General features: G+C 42.7%; 1 protein-coding gene across 1 annotated transcript in view; it reads left to right on the top strand.

The window, feature by feature from the left end:
• The first annotated feature begins 2,150 nt into the window (after window positions 1–2,150).
• The window catches only part of LOC112464296 (insulin-like growth factor-binding protein complex acid labile subunit), a 210,445-nt gene continuing 189,765 nt past the window's right edge, over window positions 2,151–22,830 (top strand). The window contains exon 1 of the mRNA XM_025031211.1: window positions 2,151–2,449. Coding sequence (XP_024886979.1) covers window positions 2,345–2,449 — 105 coding nt within the window. The 5' untranslated portion in view covers window positions 2,151–2,344. The remainder of the gene's footprint in view (window positions 2,450–22,830) is intronic.

Genomic DNA, 22,830 nt, shown 5'->3' with positions numbered 1-22,830 from the left:
GCCGCGGAAATAAGTAATGGCGCGGGGGAGGGAGGCGGACGTTGCTTGCGCGGGAGTTTTGACGCGACGCGAGCGCGTGGTATTAATCAACGGTTTCCTCCTCCGGTTAATTAGTACTCTACGGCGACACCTCATTCGGCGCTCTTGATATTCGCACGCGCGCTAGTTTGTCGGATCATTATAGCAAAGAGATTCCTCGCTCGCGACACGTACGTGTTGTATTTGGAAATGCTTACGTGACCATGCATGATTATCTGACAATGAGCCAATATAAAGTCGATAGAATAAGGAGGGCTTATTTGAGTCAGTTAAAGAAAAAGTCGGATAAAAAAGTTTCAAGACAAAAAGCCTCTCCTTACTCGGAAAATTGAAAAGCTTCTCCTTGTTTTGAAAATTTTGTATTCGATTTTCTCTTTAACTAACTCAAATAATTCCTCCTTACTCTATATCTTAGTAATATTATTGCTCTAGTAAGATTGATTAATGTAACGTAATAATTAAGATATCCATAAGCTTGAGCGATAATTAACGCGTTATAATTTTGCGATTACTATCTTTATTTGATTCTTCGAATTTGCCAATCACGTTTACGGATATAAATGTGATTGGAAGACGCGGAGAGGCCGAAATTGATTCGTCCGACGTTGGCTGCGAAATCGCACGAAGGCGATTCACGTCAATCATGGCGGACGCGAGTTCGAGCGGCGAAAAATTGTTCGCGAAAAGTGTCGTGTGATTCTACGAAGTACTTTAATACCAGTTCTATACAGCGTCCGAAAGCTGCCGGCTAGCTAATTACGAGAGCGTACTTCGAGGAGATAGTCGATAATCGAAGGCCGCCACAAACAATCGGTTATCGGATCGACGCGGATCTGTCGGCGAATAGGAAGCAAGTGAAAATCGAGTACGTATACGTTTCGAATTTACCGTGATTCGTATTTTATCGTAGCTCGGCTCTCTCTCTCTCTCTCTCTCACTCTCTCGACGCTCGTTATCGAATCTGCGAACTGCGCGAAATTAGTCGTTGCGTTATCAGCGCCGAGCGAGCGCGGCCGCGATGGGAGAGAAGAGATCGAGATTATAAGTCAAGCGTTGCTTGTTCTCGGAAACGTGTACGACTTCGCTCCCTCGTACGGGGCGAGCTGTGTAACTGAGTGTACTCTTTCCCTCTCCTCCTCCCCCCCGCTCCCCTTTCAAAATAGCCCGATCCGTGCGGCCCTGGGACCGCGACACCGCCTATCGCGTGAGCCACAGTATACGCATAGTCGTCGCCTTTGTGTGAATTGTGTATATGTCGCGCGGCCCCACTCGCACACGCGCCGCTCTCCTTCACATTCTCCCTTTCTCTCTCTCGCTCGCGTTCGAGCTCCTGCTCGAGCGCGCGCGCGATCTCTCTGTCTCTCTTTCTCTCTCTCTCTCTCTCTCTCTCTCTCTCTCTCTCTCTCTCTCTTCCCCCTCCAACGCCTGCCGTAACACCGCGAGCCGTTGACTCGGAGTAGTACCGACGGCGGCGCGGCGCGGCGCTCTCAGTCGTGCTCCTGACGCGGCGCCATCACGTTGCTCCGAGTTTGTTGTTCGTTCGGCCGAGTCCGCGCGGCGGTTCCACAGTGACCACAGTTCGCTCTACGCGGCTTGCCGTGTTACCTCGAGGTGAAACGCGGTTTTCCTCGGTTTTCCGGTGTGCCGTGTGCGCGTACGTATCCTCTCGATCGTGACAGTTCTGACTCGCGCGAGCTCGCGTAAATTTCGGCGGCGCGTCAGCGCGAGCGCGTGCGTGTGCCGGACAACGGAGTGAGAGTAAGAGAAAACAGTGACGCCCAGCCGAAAGTGCCGTCCGGAAAATTCGCTGTCACCCGAAACGGCGCGCGCGAACCCGAGGCGGACGAGCGCGCGCTCGACACATGAGGAGGAGGCGAACTCGCGCGGCGAGTTCGGACGAAGAGGAGAAGCAGCCAGAAGAAGCGGCCTCGCGCTACCACCGGCCACGAGCCCCCGTCGGCGGGGAATGCAGCTTCGGGATCGTCGTCTGCGCCCGCGGCCGGCCGCCACGCACCGAGAGACCATGACGCGATGATCGTCGAGGCACCCGGTGCATCCGCCCTGATCGCCGCATCGTCGTCGCCAAGCCGTTGCCGACGCCGCCGCCGTCGCCGCCGCTCGCGTCCTCCGCCCGCGTTCTCTCCTCTCTTTCCTTTCCGCCTGTCTTTCACTCTCTCGTTCTCTCGCGCGCCCGTGTGTGTACGCGCACCGCCCGTACGAGCGGTACGCAACGGCCCCTCCTCTCCCCCCCGCAGAGTGTGACGGATAAGTTTCTACTTGTCGTGAGACGCGCCAGCCGGGAATCATGGGTGATGTGCACGGGCCTCTTCTAGTTAGTGACCCCGGCCAGAAGGATACCACCGCTTGGGACGACGTCGGGACGTCGGCAGCCGTCGGCATGCTCCGCGAGGTGAGTCTCTTTCGCTTTCTCGAAATTACGATAAATTGCGTGCGATTCCGGAGCGAGCAGCTGCCTCTCCGCTCCGCGCGAGGAATTCGAACGATGCGCCCTTTCGCAGGCGTTTCTTTTGTTTTCTTTTCCGCGCGTCACATCAGATGTTTTTCGCGCGAAATGTTTACGTTGCAATTTGACACTTCTTACGCGGAACTCTCGTTTACACAACGTTTCTTTTCATCTGGGGAGCAAATACAGATCGGTATTTCATGCGATTACTTCCTTTCTCTTCGTGACGTTTGATTTTATATCGGGAAATTTGTATGGAGAAATATATCATGTGCGCGCGTATACATCTTTATTTTGAATGAAATCGTTGAAGAAACAATGTATATCCGAATCACGTACTATTTGTTGATATAATTTCGAGAGATTCGGAAAAAAAATGACAGCAGTAACGATATCATTAATAACAATGATACATAGTGCTTATAGTGGATTTATTATTTATGCAGTGCTCCATATATTAATTTATTTGAGATTCAAATATTGTTGATATATACGTACGAATACAACGCCGTTTCCCGTAAACAATTAAATACGAGCAGCTAATGACAATTATTACAGTGATAACATTTGTAAATTGAATATTTTCCAATTCAAAATTTGTACTTTGCGCGTTGTTTTTATTCAAGTTGAATGTGCAATAACGTTATTTAATTATGTTACGTGAATAACGAAATCGAGGTCGTTTATGAACGTAATAACGTTAACTATTTGGAAAATTGTAGTATATATATATTTCGAAAGTGTTTTATTTTTTACGCTTTCCCCGGTGTTTGTTGAAGATTCGAGATTTTGAACTTCAAACGCACGATGTTCGTTATATAACTGTATATGAAAAGCTCCATTTTGCGATTTATCGTATAACATGCGAAAAAGTATTTTATTTGTTTAATCTTTGAACTTAAAAATCCATGTCCTTGTCACTGGATTGGAGCACTGTGTTATGCGAATGACGCAAGAAATCTGCTGACGGCAATTCTAATAATTACATTTTGAAGATAAGTAGCGCTTCTTTTTTACGTATGCGAGACTGCAAGAGTTTCTTGTATCGAGATGACTGCATCGGCACTCGACTCAAGATCTCTGCTGTCGTACATGCAATCCACGAAGTGCCTGCGTGAATGAATAAAGCGATAAAGAGTTCCACTAACAATAAGTAAAAGTAACTATCATTATTTAGAGAAAATTTGATATGTTCAACGCTGATATTTAGAATTTACATCGCATTACATATCCCTGCCGTTGTAATCGTAATTGATTCGATATAGTCGCGCATGCGACATCGATACGAAATTAATTATTCGATAGTTAAACTGTTTTAATAATATACGAAAGACCGAGCCGTGCTACATGAATCCGAAATGACGTTCCTGATGAAACAGATTAGAGGTACGTGCGCGCTAATCTTAACACAGATATGTGTTGCTCCGTGCCATTAGTATTCTCGTGTTTAATTTCTATTTAAAGTTTCATGCTCAAAGTTTCGAGATTGTAGCAACTACGTCATGTAACTAGTAATAATGCATACTGACGTAGGCATACGCACACAGGCCCGCCGCCGGCGCGGCATTCGCACCCGCGCGCGCGACCGTTAATGCGAATACGAAAGTCCCGAAGTTTCCGTCTCGAGGAGTTTAAAACTATGCGCACTTATACATTGTCGGACTTTAAAGCGGCGGGGCGTGAAAAAGCCCCGCGCAAAGATTAGACGTTGAATAAACGGCCGTTAATGCGACCGATATGAAATTCACGGCGTGGCGGGCGGAGGTTGTCGGGTTGTGGGCGCAAGCACTTGACTCGCCGCTGCTAATACCGCTTTACGGGATTAAGCCTCTACCTATCAAGAAGACGCGCGATGGTGACGAAATTAATTGATAATGTGTGACATAAGGTGCATTAGCGGCGCGCGCACCTTGAAAGCGTTCCGTGCAACATTACCGATATCCTCGCCGATATCGTAACGTAAACTAAGATCTCGCGAAGACGCTTCTCTCTCTCTCTCTCTCTCTCTCTCTCTCTCTCTCTCTTTCTTCTCTCTGTCTCTGTCTCTGTCTCTGTCTCTGTCTGTCTCTCTTTTTCTCGCTCTCTCTTTTTCTCTCCACCCTTTCTTTTTTTACATCACGCCTCCCATCGTATTCCGATGCATAATACATAAACTCCCGTTGACCGTGGAACATACTAATCCTCATAATCCTCGCTCCATGCTTTGCATCCGAACGAACTCGCGATTTAATGCGTGTCGTATGATGCGCGCATTGCATTTTTTATGAACGTGCTGCACTTGCTCCTTGTCCTTCTCCTCGAAATAGCGATTCTCGGATTAACGCATCGGAAGCATTCCGTTTATTCGATCAATCGTGCGACTGTCTAGCACACACCGTGCGCACCGTAGAATCCTTTTCTGCATTCTGCAACCTAATAATAAACACCGTAGCTCTTTCCGTCCGCCTGTCTCTCTTTCACTCCGCTCCGTAGCTTGCTGTAAGCTTGGAAATGGTATCGCGCGAGCAGAGTCAAAGAAAAAGAATGATGGCAGCGATACGAAGAGAAAGACGAGAGGGAGAAGAGCTATTGTATATTTTGTTGTTCTTTTCCTATCTTTTTCAACTTGCTCCTCGTCTCGCTCACCTCGCTTTCGCCTTTCCTACTCTACGTTTTCCCCGTCGCTTAAACTTTAATTAAAATGTTGCAATAATTTATTACGTGATTAGTTTCTCGTTAATTTGATTTGTTGTCTAATGACCTTTCGCAATAATGTTTTTATATTACTTATTGGCCTTATTGCTCTTCGTCGTTAATATATTTATATATTTATTACGATTTTTAAATTATTTTCTTACACCAATATCCGTTTTCGATAGTTCTCTGCATTATTCCACGCAATAAATTTATATTCATCGTTCTGTATCGCATTTTGCGGATTTAACTCTTTTCACCAATAATGTAAGCGTATTCGCCTTTCTTGTTGAATCAATACTATCGCAAAAGGAAATTCTATATAGACCCATCCACCAGCAAGTGATCTGCTGGTGAAACCGAGCATTAGGAGCCAGGAGGCATGGTCCCAAGAGTACCATAATAAATGATTTTCTTTCTTCTTAACCCTTTCGTTCTTAGCGGTATGGTTTTGGTAACGGAGCGGAATGAATTGATTCGTCCAAATTTTACGAATAGAACCCTGCATCATGCTTCACGCGTTTCGATTATTACACTCGAGGGCAACAAAGCTTTTGCGGCATCATTGAATCACGTACGCGAGCGAAAGATTAAAGCGGCTTAAGCGCACCGTTCGTCGCAGTGTCAAAAGACGTCGGCGCTGCGCACGCAAGGGAAAACGATACTAGAGCGTTTATATAAGCGGGGAACGAAGAAGTGACGGAAAATGATAAACGCGGCCGGCAGACACACAGGGTTTGTGTTACGTTTTAGATTTTCCGTAGCCATCACAATGACGCGTCGAAAAATTGCTTTGCACGTTTGCGTTTGTCAAAAACAACGTGCACGGGCGAATCCAACGAGATTTCGCAATCGAATATTCGTGCCACACGATCTTTGTTTCCAATTAAAAATCATGTCTCCGACATTACTATAAACGAATGCAATTTTTGACGTGTTCTCGTTTAATGATTTTCCTGCAGGTGTGGTACACGTAAATCTCTAAATATAGTTTGCTGTATTTTACATACATATGTATCAAGAAGATGTGTCAGACTATTGTGGATCACGCATAATTCGCGGTGTTGAACGTGATTGCGAAGTAAACGCCGTAGGCGGTAAGAACGAGGAGCTCCGATAATGTATTTGTTACGACATTCGTTACGCGCACGTTTTCCGAATTAACACGCCGAATTAATGGTAGCCTCGAGGCTCTGAAAAAGCTCGTAACAATTTCCGAGATTGTGCAAAGCGTTGCGCAAAGTAGTAGCATCTCAAGCGCTCGAAGTTATTCGAGGCTTACGACTGCATTTTCAAATTACCGTGGCCCATTTCCCTTCTAATTTCCGCGAGTCTTGTTTCTTAGCTGCACATTATAATTATTGCATCGCGGTGCGCGCCGAGCGTTTTCGAAGTTTATCGCGCGACTGTTGGGGGCGGTACGTTTAATATGCCAACCGAGTTCCACGCCGAGAGAGAGAGAGAGAGTTCTTCATTTCTGTGATCGTCAAAAATTCGCCCGACCGTGAAGGAGCTGTCTGTTCCACGCGGGAGTTTCCGACTCCCGCAACTTAACTATTAATACAGATGACACTCCTATATATAATTCTGGTAACAATTGCGGACTGGCCTTCGTACGGCATAAATATTTATCGCCTCATTAACATGTCATCGATTCTCGAGAGAATTCTCTTGTAGCTGTGAATTCCAGCGTCGCTAAAAGTCCTGTCGATAAAAACGATTAATCATTACCTACGTGTAAAAACGGAACATCATCGCCAGCAAAATATTCGCTAATTTGAAAGAAAAATGATTTATGCATAGTTAGCTAATAATTTAATCCAACCGACTCTCCGATTTTCCAATATCTAATTTTGATACGTTATTCATATTCGTATTGATTGCATCCATTATGCATTGAATGAACATTGTGTATCTTAGAGTAGGTACAAAATGTAGAGTGTAAAATCTAATATTAATGAGATTTGCAAAAATCGATTCGAATGTCTTGGACGCGTTGGAATGTCTGATTTAAAGAAACGCGAGCATAAATCCCCGTCAGATGTGAATTAAAGATTGGATATCGCGACGCTGCCACCGCTATTGCCGTTTCTTCGGCAAAAGTGGATGGGAATCTGAGTTACGTTAACTCGGTGATAAACGCGTAGGTGCGTGGGTGTCTGTGTATATAAATCCCGGTCGCGAGATAACGCCCCAGGGGATATCGTATTCTCGTTCGGATACGACTTTACGTCCCGAGATAACGCCAACGGGCCGAAGCCTATTAGGCCCGAAGACTTTTCTTATCTACTTTGACTAGACAACCGAAGATTTAACCGTGAATTAGCTCAAATTGGAACTAATTTCTTTGCCTTTGTGCCGGCGTATCGCGATAATTTAATTAACGCTAGGGCAAAGTAGCATGGGAGGGCTGATACGCAGTCGCGCAAGATGGAAAATTACACCTGAATTAGGTTCCTACGCGGGGCGAAATAGCGGGCCATTATATGAATTAACGTATCCAGTGGCACCCTGCGTGGCGCCGCGCGACGCGAGGGGACCGCGTATGCATCCCGCGCATATGTCGCTCTTAAACCCTCATACATAAAAGGTTCGATATTTCATCCGACACGTGGTGTTTTCGCGATCGTTCCGACAAGATCCGCCACGTAGCTGAAATAAAAGCTTTGACGATCCTAATATATCCTCCAAGTATATGCTGCCGTATTTCTGCATTCCTGTACCACGCTAAACCGTCAGTTGGCATTTCCCAATGTAAAAGACGTTTAAAATTGAAGAACAACGTTGAATTATACTCTTGCGGGTTATCTTGAGTATTTTTTTTAAATCGTTTAGTATTTATATGATCGTGATCAATGTGATCATTGATAAGAATTAGATGATATTTGAATAATAACGTAAAAACGACAAATAAAACAATTAAGGTTTAGAACCTTATTTTGATTTATGATTGTTGCTAAAATAATCGATTTTAAGAGAGCGCAATATAACGCATACCTCTTGATCGATTCCTATCAAATGATTCCGCTTTTTCTTTTTATTGAACCAAGACCATTCAGAGCGATCGAGAATTTTCCGCAAAGACCGACACGCGATTAATTTCGCTCTTCGAAGCTCCGTTGAGGAAAACTCGAGGTTTTCTGTCACGCGCTGGTGGACGGTAAATGGATGAAAATAGCCGAGTCGGGAATACTCTTGGTATCCAGTGGCACTAGCATCAGCGTGGCGTAAGACAACGCTTACCTACCTACGTGCCTCGAAGTACTCGACGAGGACACGTTGGACCGGTACTACCGCTTTCTCTCTTTCTCTCTCTCCCTCTCTTGATTCTGTCCTCTTATAACTCTCTACTCTCTTTCTTCTCTTATCCTTCTCTCTATTTCTCTCTCTTTCTTCTTCACTGTCTTTATGCCTCGTTCGTTTCATCTCCCTCCTCGAAGCACGCTGTGCTGAGCTCGAGCGCATCTCAATGCAACCGAACCGGTACGGTAATTATTATCGTGATGCAGTGAGCGAGCGACTCCACCCGATACATGATACAGATCGGTACGTGCGTTTGCAATACGCGCGCACACACACGGTAGCGTAGTCGACATACGTAGCCTTCGAGAGGGCAACTCTTTTGGCTTTGCGTAATTCGAGCTTTGCGGAGAGAACGATACCAAGGAGAGCCTTGTCGACAAGATACAAGGAGAGAGGAAACGTTTATTACCATTCTAAGCCAGAAGAGGTAGAGAGCGAAAAGAGAGAATTATGACCTTAAGATCAGATTTCTAAAAATCTTAAGCAATTAAGTTATCCCAAGATGAAATAAGATAACGGTAATAAAAGTCACTCTACACTATGTAACCAAGTTTTATGATTATACGAAGAAAAAGCAACAGAAATTAGCGAGCAGTAATTCTTGATGTTTTGCAATCAAGATTAATATTTTAGTTTTGCAATCAAGTTAATATTTTAGTTATTTGACACAAGTATCGTGTACATGCATAAGTTTTAAGAATTATTTAACTATATGTGTCTGTATACTGAACTGTATATTTATACATCTAGTATACGAATAGGAATGTTAACTATTAAAATTTGTCCGCTTATATTCTCCATCTTCAGTAATACGTATAATATAGAAGAGAAATTCAAAATTATACTCTATCTGCGTGAGAAGGAAAAAGTTAGTTGTCCATATCTTGAAAATAATTTTAACAGCCATTTCGAATTGCTCCAACTTCGTTCTACATTGTTTGAAAATTCTTTTAATGGAACTATACTATAGCAAAATGAGAAAATCTTTGTCAGGGAACCGAACTTCGCATAATCGCGACGAGATGCTTCTCGAGAGACTTTCTCGGAAAAGCGTGGACTGTGTCAACGTGTATCTTTTATTCATGAATCATTTTTTTCTTTGGCGCATACTGTTAGAATTATGTGTTACGGATGTATTGGTGAAGTTCTCTCAGCGAAAGTATATCTTACCGCAGTATTATAAGTTTCGTCCGGCTCGGCAACTTTTAATGATAGTTTTATTTCGCGCGTTTCCTATCGCCATAGCGCGACTACGAAGTTTGCTATTATAAGAGAGCTGGCGTGGAATCTGATGTCGCGTATGGTGTTGGAGTACATTAAGAATATACAAGCTATCCTGTTTGGAATATTATTAATGGTGTATTTATTGATGAATTTGGAATCAAATCTTTACAATCAATTTTATGAATTTTATTTTTACGTGATTTACTTTGCGCTTAATTGTCGAGATGTAAATTATTGCAAGTCGCAATCGATAATTGTTAAATTCAAGGAAAAAACATCGACTCTTTTCAGAAACATATTGTCAACAGGTACAATATACAATATAATCTGAATGCTATATATAAATGATACGCAGATATTCGTTAATGATCCACTGTGACGGCGACGCCATTTTTACACTAACGATTGAACCAGGCATTACAAATTTTTATATCGACGTTATTAGAGTTCATCAATATCCGATCCATGCACCGCCACCGCCACCGCCGTTTCTGCGAGAGAAGTTATTTCCCTCCATCTCTATATCGGTTTCCTTCTGTGCCTCGTCGGGTTGAGAGCCCGCGGCCGAGGCAAGAAGGAGTGCTTGAAAAATTTGAATGACTGAACTCCTGGAGCTCATAAATCTAGAACAATTCCAGAGTAAAGAGAGAAAGAGAGCGAGGGAGAAAGGCATTTCTTCTCATATTCCTTTTTCGCTTTATCGGTTCGCTCTCTGCCGTCGCGCTTGGCCGATTTAAGTACGGTTTTGTCGCCGGTCGGTCGTGCGTTTTCCAATTCGCAAATCGCTTATTTATTAACGCGACTTGCATCGATAATCGATAGTGTGCCGCGTGTGGTCGTTATAATGCGATCACTGCGTTATTACGCTGCAGGGACTGTAAAGCGTCAAAACTATGTGAAGTATTGATCATAACGTATTTCGAAACGTGTTTCGTAGTGAATATATTCCGCGCACATGCAAGTCGCATAGCGTGTTATATGTCACAAAGTTATGATAATACTCAATACATAAAGAAAATTTCCCGGATATGGAATGTTATTCTAATCATATGCACAACATTGGCAATATCTATTAAATTTTCCTTAATTGGAAATTTTAGAAATTTATTATTATTAAATCATTTTTAATCATAAAGATCCTTCAATGAAATTTACAACCTCTTCGACAAAGTCATTTATTAATGAGAATTCGAAGAAGATCGACAAAGTCGTATAGAAATCGGAGCATTCCCTCGCAGCATCATTTTTATCTCTAAAATTTCTCAGATATGCAATACTCGTATCAATATACGGAAGGAAGCGTGACTCTAATGGTATCAATTCCTTTCAATCTCAATGTTTGACTTCCGCTCTTACGTCATTCATACGGTTTGCCGAACAAAAATGGATACGAGTTTCGTGTTCGGGTTGTCAACGAGATCCATCGGAAATGTTATCTCCCGCCCTGCCAAAGTCAAGTTTCTCCGATCGTTTTACAAGGGGTGTCCCGCTCGCGCGGAAATTCCTCCTAACGAACATTTTTCCGTTTATGCCGGCACGCTTTCCTTCGTCGCACGGTTTGGTTTAAGCGCAACGTATTTATAACTCCTCTAAATAATCCCTATCCGCTGCAACGGTGCGCGGTGGCGCGCCCCCGCGCACACACGCCGGATCATTGTAATCTCGGATAAACTATATTTTGATAAACGAGTTTCTCTCCCGACGAGGGAATTCCGCGCTTGCTCGCGTGCCACCGACAGCTTTGCAGCGAATCGGCCGGAACTTTGAAGCAGGTTAAATTGTGCGATAGTCGATAGACTCTGTTAGCCCGCGTACGTGCAACACATGTCGCCCGACATGTATTCCTTCGTCTGTTAGATGATGAAGGAATATCCTTGAAATTTTTGCGAGCTTGTTGAAGGAGGTACGAGTACCATTTGGATGGATATTAAATGTGTCGATCAAGTAATACCTGCTAGTCCCAATTAATATCTCGATCTTATACTCGAAATCTTCTAGCGGTACTTAAATTCTTGAAAAAGAGACATGTTGTCCTCTCATTTTGAATTTTGTTGAGATACATGTTGGGATAAATTAAAGTTTGTTTTTAGTCTTTTTACGATAAAGAGGCTTTCTTCGGTACACATTTACATGAAATTTTCCCTTAATTTCGAACCCTCGGAAAACTCGCAACTTTAGAGGTATTTCTGTAGCTTCCTGTACAGCTGTGCACGATTCTCGTCTGCTCTACCTCGGTGCCGCGCCTTTTCGAGAAAGACGTATGCATCCTGGAGCGTGCAGCGTGTACGTACGCTGTACGTCGTCAGCGGCAGGCAGCTCATTAATGTTTTCAAGATGAGGACGTGGTTCCTTTGACCTTTTAGAGAACGGCCGCGTACGCGCGAACAAGCAAAGGCCCCCATGGAAAGCCGTGAAGAGAAGTAAAAAGCGTGTCTGAAATCTCCGAGGGATTCCTCGTTGGCTGCAGTATCTTTCTGCTTACTCGCGTCGCGAAGGAATCACGTCTGTGCGCTTAAGAGTAGTATTCGCGAATAACGACATTTCTTTTAGAGTTAATAAAGATGCGCGCCTCGTTAGCGCCGGCAATCGATACTTAATTAATGTTCGCATGATTCCAATTAACCTTCATTGCGTCAGAGTGCCGTTACGCGCGAGTCGTCTCTTTGAAAAAACTTGGGTTGCCATTTTGTCCTCGGTTAAGATTTTTTCCTTGTATATATATGCATAATATTCGTTGATCATAATTAATGGAATAATTGATGCGTTAAATGCGACGTAAATTACTCACAGTTCAAATTTGTTCGCAGTTTTTGAAATTGAATATGTATTGAATATTTTCCGCGATATAATTTTTCTACTAAATAACTAAATAATTCGTAAAATATTAATATGTGCGGGCGACAACTGTCCGCTAGATTCATATTCTTTCATCCGTTATTATGATCTTCAGACCCTATTTTACAGCTGTTAATATTGTTCAGTCTATTTTAAGAACAGAATCTCGATTATCTTGCGCGCCGCGATCGTAAATAGCAGAGGGAAAGCCCGTGCGCGCGAGTTAAGATTTAAAATCGATCTCGCGATATTATCGGTACTATAAATAATTTGGTACTTCCGAGCGTGAAATACGCTCGTCGAGGTGTATCTCGCTGGCGCGAAATATTACTTCGCTCGAAAAAAAAGTATCGACTGGCTTACCCTCTTTGGTACACTTCGCTTCCTACTTTGTACACCTTATATTGAGCAGGCTCGTGCGCCGCCTCCGAAAAGATGTTTGTTTAGTTGTGCGAACGAATCCTCTATCGGGTGTCTCGTCTGGTCTATATCGTCGCGTTACACGCGGCGTGCCGCGCTTTGTATCCGCGCTTTGTGCGCGACGACGAAAGCCCTCATCTCGTATTTCGATCTCTGCCCGACCGCAGATGTCCCGCGGTGTTATTATTTCGTCTTTCGTTTCGTTCCGTTCGATTCTTTCTCCTCCGCGCACAAACCGCGGGAATCGTGAAAAGAGGAATGTCCGGTCCTTCTCGTTCGTTAGTACATACAATAAGGAAAGAGCAGAGCGGCAAGAAGACCATGGTCGCGGGAATTGGGAACGGAAATGTCGCGTGATATTTCGTGACTATATCGAAATCTTGGATGGTTAACATTTAATATAGTGTATAGATAATTAATTGAAAAATATTAATATTTATCTTCCATGTCAGTTTACCGTTTGTTGAAGAATAATTACAGATTTTTTCGTGTTTTAAGTTAAAAATTTTACGACTTATTTAACGATGAAATGTAAAATTCTCTCGTCAATCCATGTTGAAACGTGTCGACTTTTAGCATCATCGATGTAGTAACGGAACGTCGATACTTGGCATGCTTAGTCCCGATAGATTCGCACATGCCTCGACTGGACAGCGTATCTATCGGGTGTGAGTTCAATAAAGCGGCCTCAGTTCCGCGACCGGTATCTCAGGGCCGCCGACCACCTGTCTCCACCTCTCTCTCGTTTGCCGGACGACCGATTGCGAGCACATGCCACCTATAACACGGCTGTCCCCCGGCCGTTAACAATTTTGGCACGATTCCCCGGGGGCGCGCCCGCTTCCACCTCTCGAAAAGACCTTTTTCCATTCGCCTCGCCTACTGTATGTCGCTAGCAGCCTCGTTCGCGATGGCCCATGCATTGCACCATAATGCTTGTGTTTTTGTATTGTGTAACCTATAGAATGCGAAAGCGCGAAAAACCTCTTCATGCAAGTTTATATAGTTTTCATAAAACGTGGTATTTAAATCCAAATATTTCGATGAATTGTTTTGCTAATTGTCTATATTGCATATCGTTATTCAAAAAAACATATTATTTTATGATCTTTTAATACATTTGAATAACGATATTGATGCCATAGGAAATATATTGCGGCAATGTTACGAATTAGCTACATGATCTTTTTTAGTTATAAGATGGCACACATGACTAATCTTTTCGTGCTCAACTTTTGCAATGCTTTTGTTTAATTCTTCTTCAGTATTTTAGAAATGTTAGCACTTTTATTGCACTGTTTTGTTACTTTCTAAATACAGTTTGTACTTTGTAGGAAATAATATAATGTGTAACTAATTATATATAAGGTAACTTTAGCTGTTTTATACTAATTAATACTTTGTGAGAATAACATTTATATCACATGTGCGTGGAAAGTGGCCCATTCCTCGCGCGCCATCTGTGCGACAAATAGCCAATTTCCCACGCGAGAAATTTTCCACTTGAACCCGTGTAGGAATGAGATTTCCGCATTTGTTACACAATAAATATTTGTGTAACAAGTGCCGTAAGATGAAAATTTCCGGGTGCGGAGTTTACGCACGAGCCGAAGGCGAGTCTTTCATCTTTACGCACGGCTTATACACCCTATTTTATGTTGCAAGTGCCTGGAAAGTGGTCTATCACGCACACGTAGCGTGCGTAATGGGACACTTTCCATGCACGTGTTGCATAATAGTTATTTCTTCGAAACAGTGCGGTAATGTAACATTACCGCACTGTTTCGACTTGTGTGTGGAATTAGCCATCCGTCGCACAGATGACGCGCGCGCAATAATGGGCCACTTTCCACGCACTTTGTAATATAAAATAAGGTGTGTAACACGTGTGGGTGATCGTCCACTCCGCACCCGTGTGCAATTCTCAACTTCCCGCATTTGTTACACAAATAACTATTACCATTCATTGATATGTCGTCTATTAATTTTGGAAATGCGATCAGTGTCTCGGCGTTTACGAGCGCATCGATATTTTTGTGTTTATCAAATTACAAAACAAATTATATACCTCGTGCCTCGCCTCGTGCATATCGCAGCTAAATAACAAGAGCGATAACGTCATTTGTTATTCAGCATTGCCATTTATCTGGCTATTATAAGTCTAGACGTCCTTGTGTGGTATTATTTTGTAACATGGTGGATTTAAATACTCTTTGTGGAGTAGTGTCTGTTATACGATAAGATATCAACGCGTACACGTCATGCATATTGCACTGTACGTGCTTTTATTATATAGGGCGTCTGGTAATTACCGTACCATCTCTCATACGTACGTAGAGCGAGTTAAATAGAAAAGTCCTCTACTGTTTTGTGAGTTTTTTAATAATTAATGAAGAATTAATTAATAAAAAGCCGCGAATCAGTAATATGTCCGAGCGATTCGGCGAGAAGAGATAGTCCAGTGTTACGACTGTGGTTGCTATGCGCGCGACAGAGGTTTGGGAAGAGAGTGCGTTTAGCAACAACAAATAATGCGTAACACTGTGTTGTCGGTTCGCTGAATAGCGCGAATGCACGCTTATTCACAATCTTTATTAATTAATTTCTCATTAATTATTGAGAAACTCGCAAAATGTGATTTCTGACCAGTGCTACAGAAACTTTTCTATTCAGTTTACTATGCTCATGAGAGGTGGCACGGTAATTACAGACACCTTGTATATTACACGCCCATTATTATTCTCTGACGTTTGCATTAAACTTTGGGAGGGTATTCAAAGATTAATTTTCTTTGTTAGAAATTTAATGGATCGCCATCCTTTCCAAAATGATAAGATTTTCAACATTGTATATTTTAATTAAATTTCAAGTTAAACCATTGAGGTCTTTGAATTAATTGAATAAGATTTTGTTTTTATCTCTGAGGTATGATTTGCCCGAATCTTTTAATTATTACTTTATCAAACATATTTCTTTAATTTATGCAAAAGAAAGGTTTGCCTCTGCAAGCTTGTTTAAACCTGTATTTGGATGAAACGATATAGAATGCTTTATAAAATTTGATTTAACGAATCTTTGTTTTGAAATTTATTCGACGGATTATTTCTAACACTTAATTCAGTCCAAATTGTTTGTTTTTAAAACTACTAAATCAGTGCACGATTACGAAATGAATAATATAAGTAATTGTAAGTATCACGTAAGCGTGTATATTCGTACACGTTAATGCTTCTCCCACGGATTAGAGTTAGGACGCGTGAATACTTTCGCGTAACTTTTTACTTTCCTTGTGCTCGAGTTGAATTTAGTTAAAACTTTTGGAAGCTTTCGGTTAACGGCCGCGAGCCACTAGTAGCGAAGGGAATCGTATGTTTCCAATTTCTCGGAAAATTTCGAGCCTGAAGTAATTTTGTTGAACGGCCCTTCGTCGATGTAGGTGCCTGGGTATAATCTTAACGGTGTGGATCAAACGGACGGTGCTTCGAACCGGGGGAGATGCTTTCCACCCCGCTACGTTTATTTAATTAAAAGTTTCCCCTTTCGATGCCATGGAAAATGCATATATCTACTGTCGTGTCGCTAATCTACCGCCCGCGGTAAGATATAAATTCCGCAGGTGTTTTAGCGCGTGGGGGTGCGATTCGTCGGCGTCGAGACGCTGTAGCCGATGCCGTTTCCCCGTAGTGAAAGCCGCTTCCATGCGGCTTCGGAAAATAGCCCCGATGGCTTTGCGTTAAAGAATAATGTGCGCGAATGAAAGCCTCTCTTTCTCTCTTTCCACTCGGCGGGATTTAAATAGGAGCTCGATGGGAGTTTCTAGATCGATATAGTCGAGCAGCCAGTGTTTACGGAAGTTTCATCCCGACCACATTTTCCGCGTGTTTTCGGCGGCGGCGCGGCGCGGCGCGGCGTATATACATTCTCGTTTTCTTTACGCCCGGCGCCCGTTACCCGAGCCGTCGTGGAGTTCCTCCTTCGTGAAGCGGCGCGAATTAGAGCCTGGCTTCGTTCCAACGTAACGACTTCATCGTTTGCTCCGCGCGGAAGAAAATATTAGTGACATTACTCTTAACAAGGCGCCGGTATCTCGCCGACAATTAAACCACTTTTTTCTCTCGTAAATTCCATTCATCCGTCGCCGTAGTTGTTCTCGTCGTTCTTGTCGTCCTTGTCGTCCTCATCATTCTCGTCCTCATCCTCATCTTCATCTTTATCTTCATCTTCTTCGTCGTCGCTGCCGTCTAATTTAACGTTGCGTGTTACGTACCGATGAATACGGTGCATTACGTGATGACGCCAAGTTGCGCATTTTACATTGCAAACACGCAACGAGATTCGATATTTTCTGTACGCAAAGGCCGGCAGGATAGATCCCGTCTGATGATATTTTGCACCGAACGGATAAGCCGCGTCGATATAATCCACTTCATGTCCGTGATTGATGCCGATTGTTACTACGATAGCTCCGCTCGATTCCCGACATAATACAGAAATCCAGCTTTTCAACGGATACCAGCGTGCCGCACTCGGAAATTACTCGTTCGTTGACTTAATTCGCGTCGAGTTTCCATGCGTCTATTAAAAGTCAGTTTGAATGCTGTTCGCGACGCGACATCGCCGTCAGCTAATTGCATGCGATACAAATCATTATTTAATTTATTAAAATTTCCGGCGCGATTAAACAGGATTATGGGGTATTTTTTGACGCGTTACAAACGATCTCTTTAATTTTTATAAAACATTTGTTGAATCGCAATAACGAGTTTGTACACTTGTTTTGTATAATCACGCATGAACACAATCAGCATTTTGATGTAAAATCGTACAGTGAAATCTTTGAGATAGAAATTAATTAAATTAAACAAAAACTAGACTGATAAGGTTAAAAGGAAATAACCAGAAATAACTATGGCAATTTTTTTTCATACAGTTGACTATTTATTCAGAGATTCGCTTGATTCTAGCTACTTAAGTATTAAATTTCTCGAGACTGCAGCAGTATTGCATTATTAAGCCTGGAATGGTGACTTACCTTTTCACAGACCACTGCTGAATTTGTGTAGCTGTAGTAATATTTTTGTACGTATAAAAAGGACTTGTTGTATGTGTGCAAAATTATTTGAAGTTTCTTCTGCATCTATATATGTATAACTTTCTCAACTACAAAACTTTTTCTGAAAACTATCAGGAATTTCAGAACTCTTTGGAGAAAAAATACATAATTCTGTCGATTATGTCGAAATTTTAAAAATGGGATAGGATGAAAAGATTTTACGGATATACATATATATTCTCATGGTAGGAAAGAATCTTGCAAAAGAAGTTGGTCGCACCAACGTTATTATTCATCATCGTTATAAATCACGTCCCTACCGTCAGAGGTTAACTCGCTAGCAGCGAAAATGTGTCACTATATGTTAAAAATCTAGAAAAATTAAAACCGTAGCCGAAGTTTACGTGGTGTGGCGTTAAGTTCTCGGGAGAGCGCGCGGCCGACCATTCTATATTTCATTTTCAGTCGTAAAAAGGTAGCACGAGAAAGAGGCTGCCGAGCATTGTTAGCGGGCGGTTCGCAAGCAGAAGTAATGCCCGACTCCGCATTGTTTCCCATTTACGTATGCCCTCGCGCCTCCGGGAACTTCTTGTTTCACGAGGTTTATATCTACGACGTCCTCACGCCATGCTCGGGGATCGCCGGCAACTTGTGTATTGAAACTTCTCCGCAGCCCTCGTTGCAGTCTCGTCCTCGTCCTCGTCCTTGTCCTCGCTCTCGTTCTGCGTTTCCTCACAGCCGCGAAAAGGCGACATTAATTACGACCGTCAAGTTTCTCGACGACGAAAGTCCGTTTCAGCGCGCGGTGCGCTGCGCGTCGAAAAGTTTGCGGTGCCTTCCGCGGTAGCAATTAACGACGTTCATCGGCGGTGGTCGGCGTTCGTTGTGCAACGGCCCGAAAACGAGACAGCTCCCGGCTCCGGCTCGTTCTTGAAAACGCCCTTTTCCGCGTTGCCGCGTTTCGTCCCTGCGCTCGCGTTTTTCGTTCGCGTTTCCAGTTGACTGCTAATGCGCGACCATGGCGCAAAATAAACTACCGTGAGCATCGTTCATCCTTTCTTGGCAAGAACCGCAAGGAATATAAAGCGACGACGAGAGGAACCGCGAAGTGGAACCCGACATCTTACACCGGTCCTTGTCGCGATCATGCTTTACGCGCGTGGTGATAACTTTTTATAAGGTTGGATGATATTGTCTTTTTTCCATACTCGGAGAGAAAAGGGGACCGGCGCGGCGCGATTTCAGTTGGTCTTGTCGACGTTTGTAATATTAATCATGAACAGCGGTGCTGTCATGATGTAGCGTTCGCGTTATATCTATATTGGTTGAGGATTTTATTAATTTTAAGAAGAGAGAAAAAGAGAAAAAAATTCTCATGTAAGATGAATATTTCAAATAGGTTGTGTATATCTTTTTAATACAAAATTTATTGTAAATATATCTATATATCTTATATAATATGTGATATTATATTGTATAATCTTTGACCATGTGATGAGCTTCTAATATTAAAATAATGAGGAAAAGCTTTATAATATGATAATTATATTAGGAATAGCTTTTTTTGAAAATCCATAATCTAGTTATGAATAAAGCAGTTTTTATATGATGAAAATTTTTGTCATAAACGATAATGTATAGTTCGGGGCTATAATCAAATTTTCTAGTAACACCGCATCATATTTGATCATTAATCTACTTTCAGACAACGTTCGCGACCGTCGAAGTGAAACGCGCCGAAACTTCTGACAATCCCGCCATCTACGACACTGACATTAATTACGTCGTAATCAAAGGACGCTGCGACGAGCGCCGAAAAGTTTGCGCCTGTTTACATTGCCAATTAACAGCCGCGGTACGCTAAAACTAGACGGATAGACGTTATAGGCGCGTTTTCCGTTGAAGTAAGCTTCTTGTTATCCATGCCGCTTTTTTCTGCTCTCGTATTCTGCACCGTTGCATCCGTGCAATTTCGCCCTGGTGCAAAATAAACCGTCCGCGCCTTGACTGTTCTTTCAAGCAAGAAATGCGAAACGCAGAATGATGAAATGCAACGCGGAGCGCGTGCACGGGGTGCGGTATAAGGCTCGCATTACGCTTTTGGGGACATACGCTTTGATCAATTTCGAGACGACTTTATCTTTGCGTGAATTTAAGTCGAGGCGGAATTACAAAATTATTGATCATTGAAAATAACGCAACATTGTCATGGATTAAATTTAATTCAAAAACAAGTAAAAATATTCTTTTTTTCTAATTAACTTTAGTGAGACTTTAGTTTAAACTTTATCAAAATATTTTACGTTTGAAACTCGAGAGAATATGGAAAGCGTCTATGAAATTTTTGCTGGGGAAAGATTATCATCAAGTCTGAAGAGACACTTCTCAAGCTCGGCAAAACATCCTCAGTATATCTTGCATATAGCTACGAGAGAAGTGCGCGCTGAAAAGAAAACATGTCTTGCACACGGATGTAATCGACCGGTCATAATGCACTCGTTGCACTGCCGCGCCGTGCTGCACTTTAAACTCGACCAAGCGGGATCGCCAGCTTGATGAACATCCTCGGGCCTGGATTTGCAAGAATAAGCGGCAGATTACGGCCGTGCCGTAAAAAGATTCTCCGGAAAAACGGCGTGTTTAAGCGCGTCATTAACGATATTAGCGGTTTCTCGCACGGAGGTGCGTTCAACATTCGCGCGCTCGCCTCGAATGAGATTTTTCATGGAGCTTGAAAGTTTTCGAATCGCACGATTTATGTGAAACGGTTTTAATATTAAAGCTTTAACGAGGCCTTGTAGCAAAGCCCTCGTATTTTCATAAATTCTGAGCGAAATTGTCGAGATATAATAGAAGCTTTTCGCGGAATTGAACATTGAAACATTGAGATTCATCACAGCTACTGTTCTTCATACTTGGAATACTAAACAGGGTCCTTAAAAAATTCGCATACTTTTTCCGCCGTGTGTTCTAGCGCGTTTTTCATTATATGAGAACCGCATGTGCATAACCTAATTATTTTTTCTTCAGCAACTTTTCTGCTTGCACGAATTTGTAAACATAGTCCAGAATTAAATTAAGAGTATATATAAGATCTGGAAAAAAAATTAGTTGTAGGTTTTGTTTTTAATATAGAAGTCTCATTTCTGTTGATTATTCGCTCTGAGGTACTATAAAAAATTGTTTTTTTTCTGCCGAAGTCGTTTCCGTTGCAATTTTGCGGTTGCCTCGGGTTGCCTCTTGTATAGCAATTTGGAAAATGTGAATACGTCGCTCTTTAAGGATTAACTGGCAAAAAAAATATCCGTATCCGTCGGGATGCGGAAAACGCGTATTGAAATATCTCGCTTGTTCCACTCGCCGCAAAAACGCTAAACTGCCGCGTCGACAAACTTTCGTAGCCGTGACGAGGGCGTGTGTGGGAAAGCTTGCTCTGCCAGCATGCTGCAATTAACAACATTCGCGGCGGTATTGTCGACAAACGCGGAGGCGTGTGCGATGCATGCACGTGGTGTACCGTGATGACGCGCGCGGCAGCTCCGAGAAGAGGAGTAAAGGGGAATGTGGTGGAACGCGCGTGCTTTACCTATCTTCCTTCGAAAACACGTTTTTTGCGCTCGTTGCTTTTTTCTTCGCCACGCGTTTCTGTTTAACCCTCCCTCGGCTGCCCCTCCCTTCCGTTTCGCGTCGGTAATTTACTCGTAGCACGAAATAAACCACCGTTACCTTGACTACTCCCATGCCGGGTGTTCTCGTCAGTTTTCATGGTTGTGTTTTTATCACGCTGTATCGCGCCGTGCCATCGCAACGTCGACGTTAAGGGACAGAGAAGAAAGCAAGGGGATGGGGAGGGGGGGCGAGAAGGAGAGGTCAGCGAGGAGACCTGGGCTTGTTTGCTTGTTTCGTGTGGCTCTTTTCAACGCGAGGTCTGGCATTATCACGTTTTTGGTGTTCCGTCGGGAGCGATGCTCTGCATTTCAGTTTCACGCGCCGATCTACGTCATTTTTTACGTTTCCTTTTATAGATCGATGTATATCGGATGAACTAAAAGAGAGTCCGAGATAGCGACGAATCGTATGCATCCGGTTTACGAACGCATCATTGCGTAGTTTGTACATAAAAGCCAAGGAAGATAAACGCACGCTGATAAAATGAATGGTTTGGTTAAAAATAATTTTTTCCAATATTTTTTTAACATGCGCTGTATGGGAAGATAATGTCACACTCTGAAAATACGACTCATGGCTATGTCCGGTAGATACTTAATTCTATTAGGTGAATAAACGGACAATTATTACAAATGCAAAATTTATCGAACGTGTATTGTTTTGGTGAATAAACAAGCAGTACTTGAAACTAGCGGTTTATAGCTGTTACTTTGTGAGATAATATTTTATTAAATGTATGTGTGTGATATTTTTGTACTTACTAATATATTTACTTCTAGTTTATCATTAGTTTTTCATAATGTTTTATTATGTTATAATTATCTAGTCACATACGTTAATTTTATAATTTTTAAATTTTAGCAAAGCTTCTCCACTAAAATATCATATGTAGACTTTAACGTTTGCAATTTTCCCCGAATATCTCCCTCGATTGTGCGCCGATTCACTCTTATGGACGCTATACCGCGCGTTTATTTTATATTCCGGAAGTTTGCCGCGCCGTATGGTTTGCCGTTTGCGACTTCTCGAGAACTTGGATTGCCCGCGCGTTGTACGTCTCACCGGTCTCACCATGCCGGAAACTGCATCGTGCACGTGAAGGGTCGGCATTACCTCGCGGATAAAAAGGAATTCGTTTCCATTCTCTGGA

The sequence above is a fragment of the Temnothorax curvispinosus genome, unplaced genomic scaffold, assembly GCF_003070985.1.
Source record: "Temnothorax curvispinosus isolate PA1 unplaced genomic scaffold, ASM307098v1 QBEX01014078.1, whole genome shotgun sequence".
Classification (NCBI taxonomy): Eukaryota; Metazoa; Arthropoda; class Insecta; order Hymenoptera; family Formicidae; genus Temnothorax; species Temnothorax curvispinosus.
The sequence above is the reverse complement of the archived record's forward strand: the minus strand, read 5'-3'. Positions and strand labels throughout refer to the sequence as shown.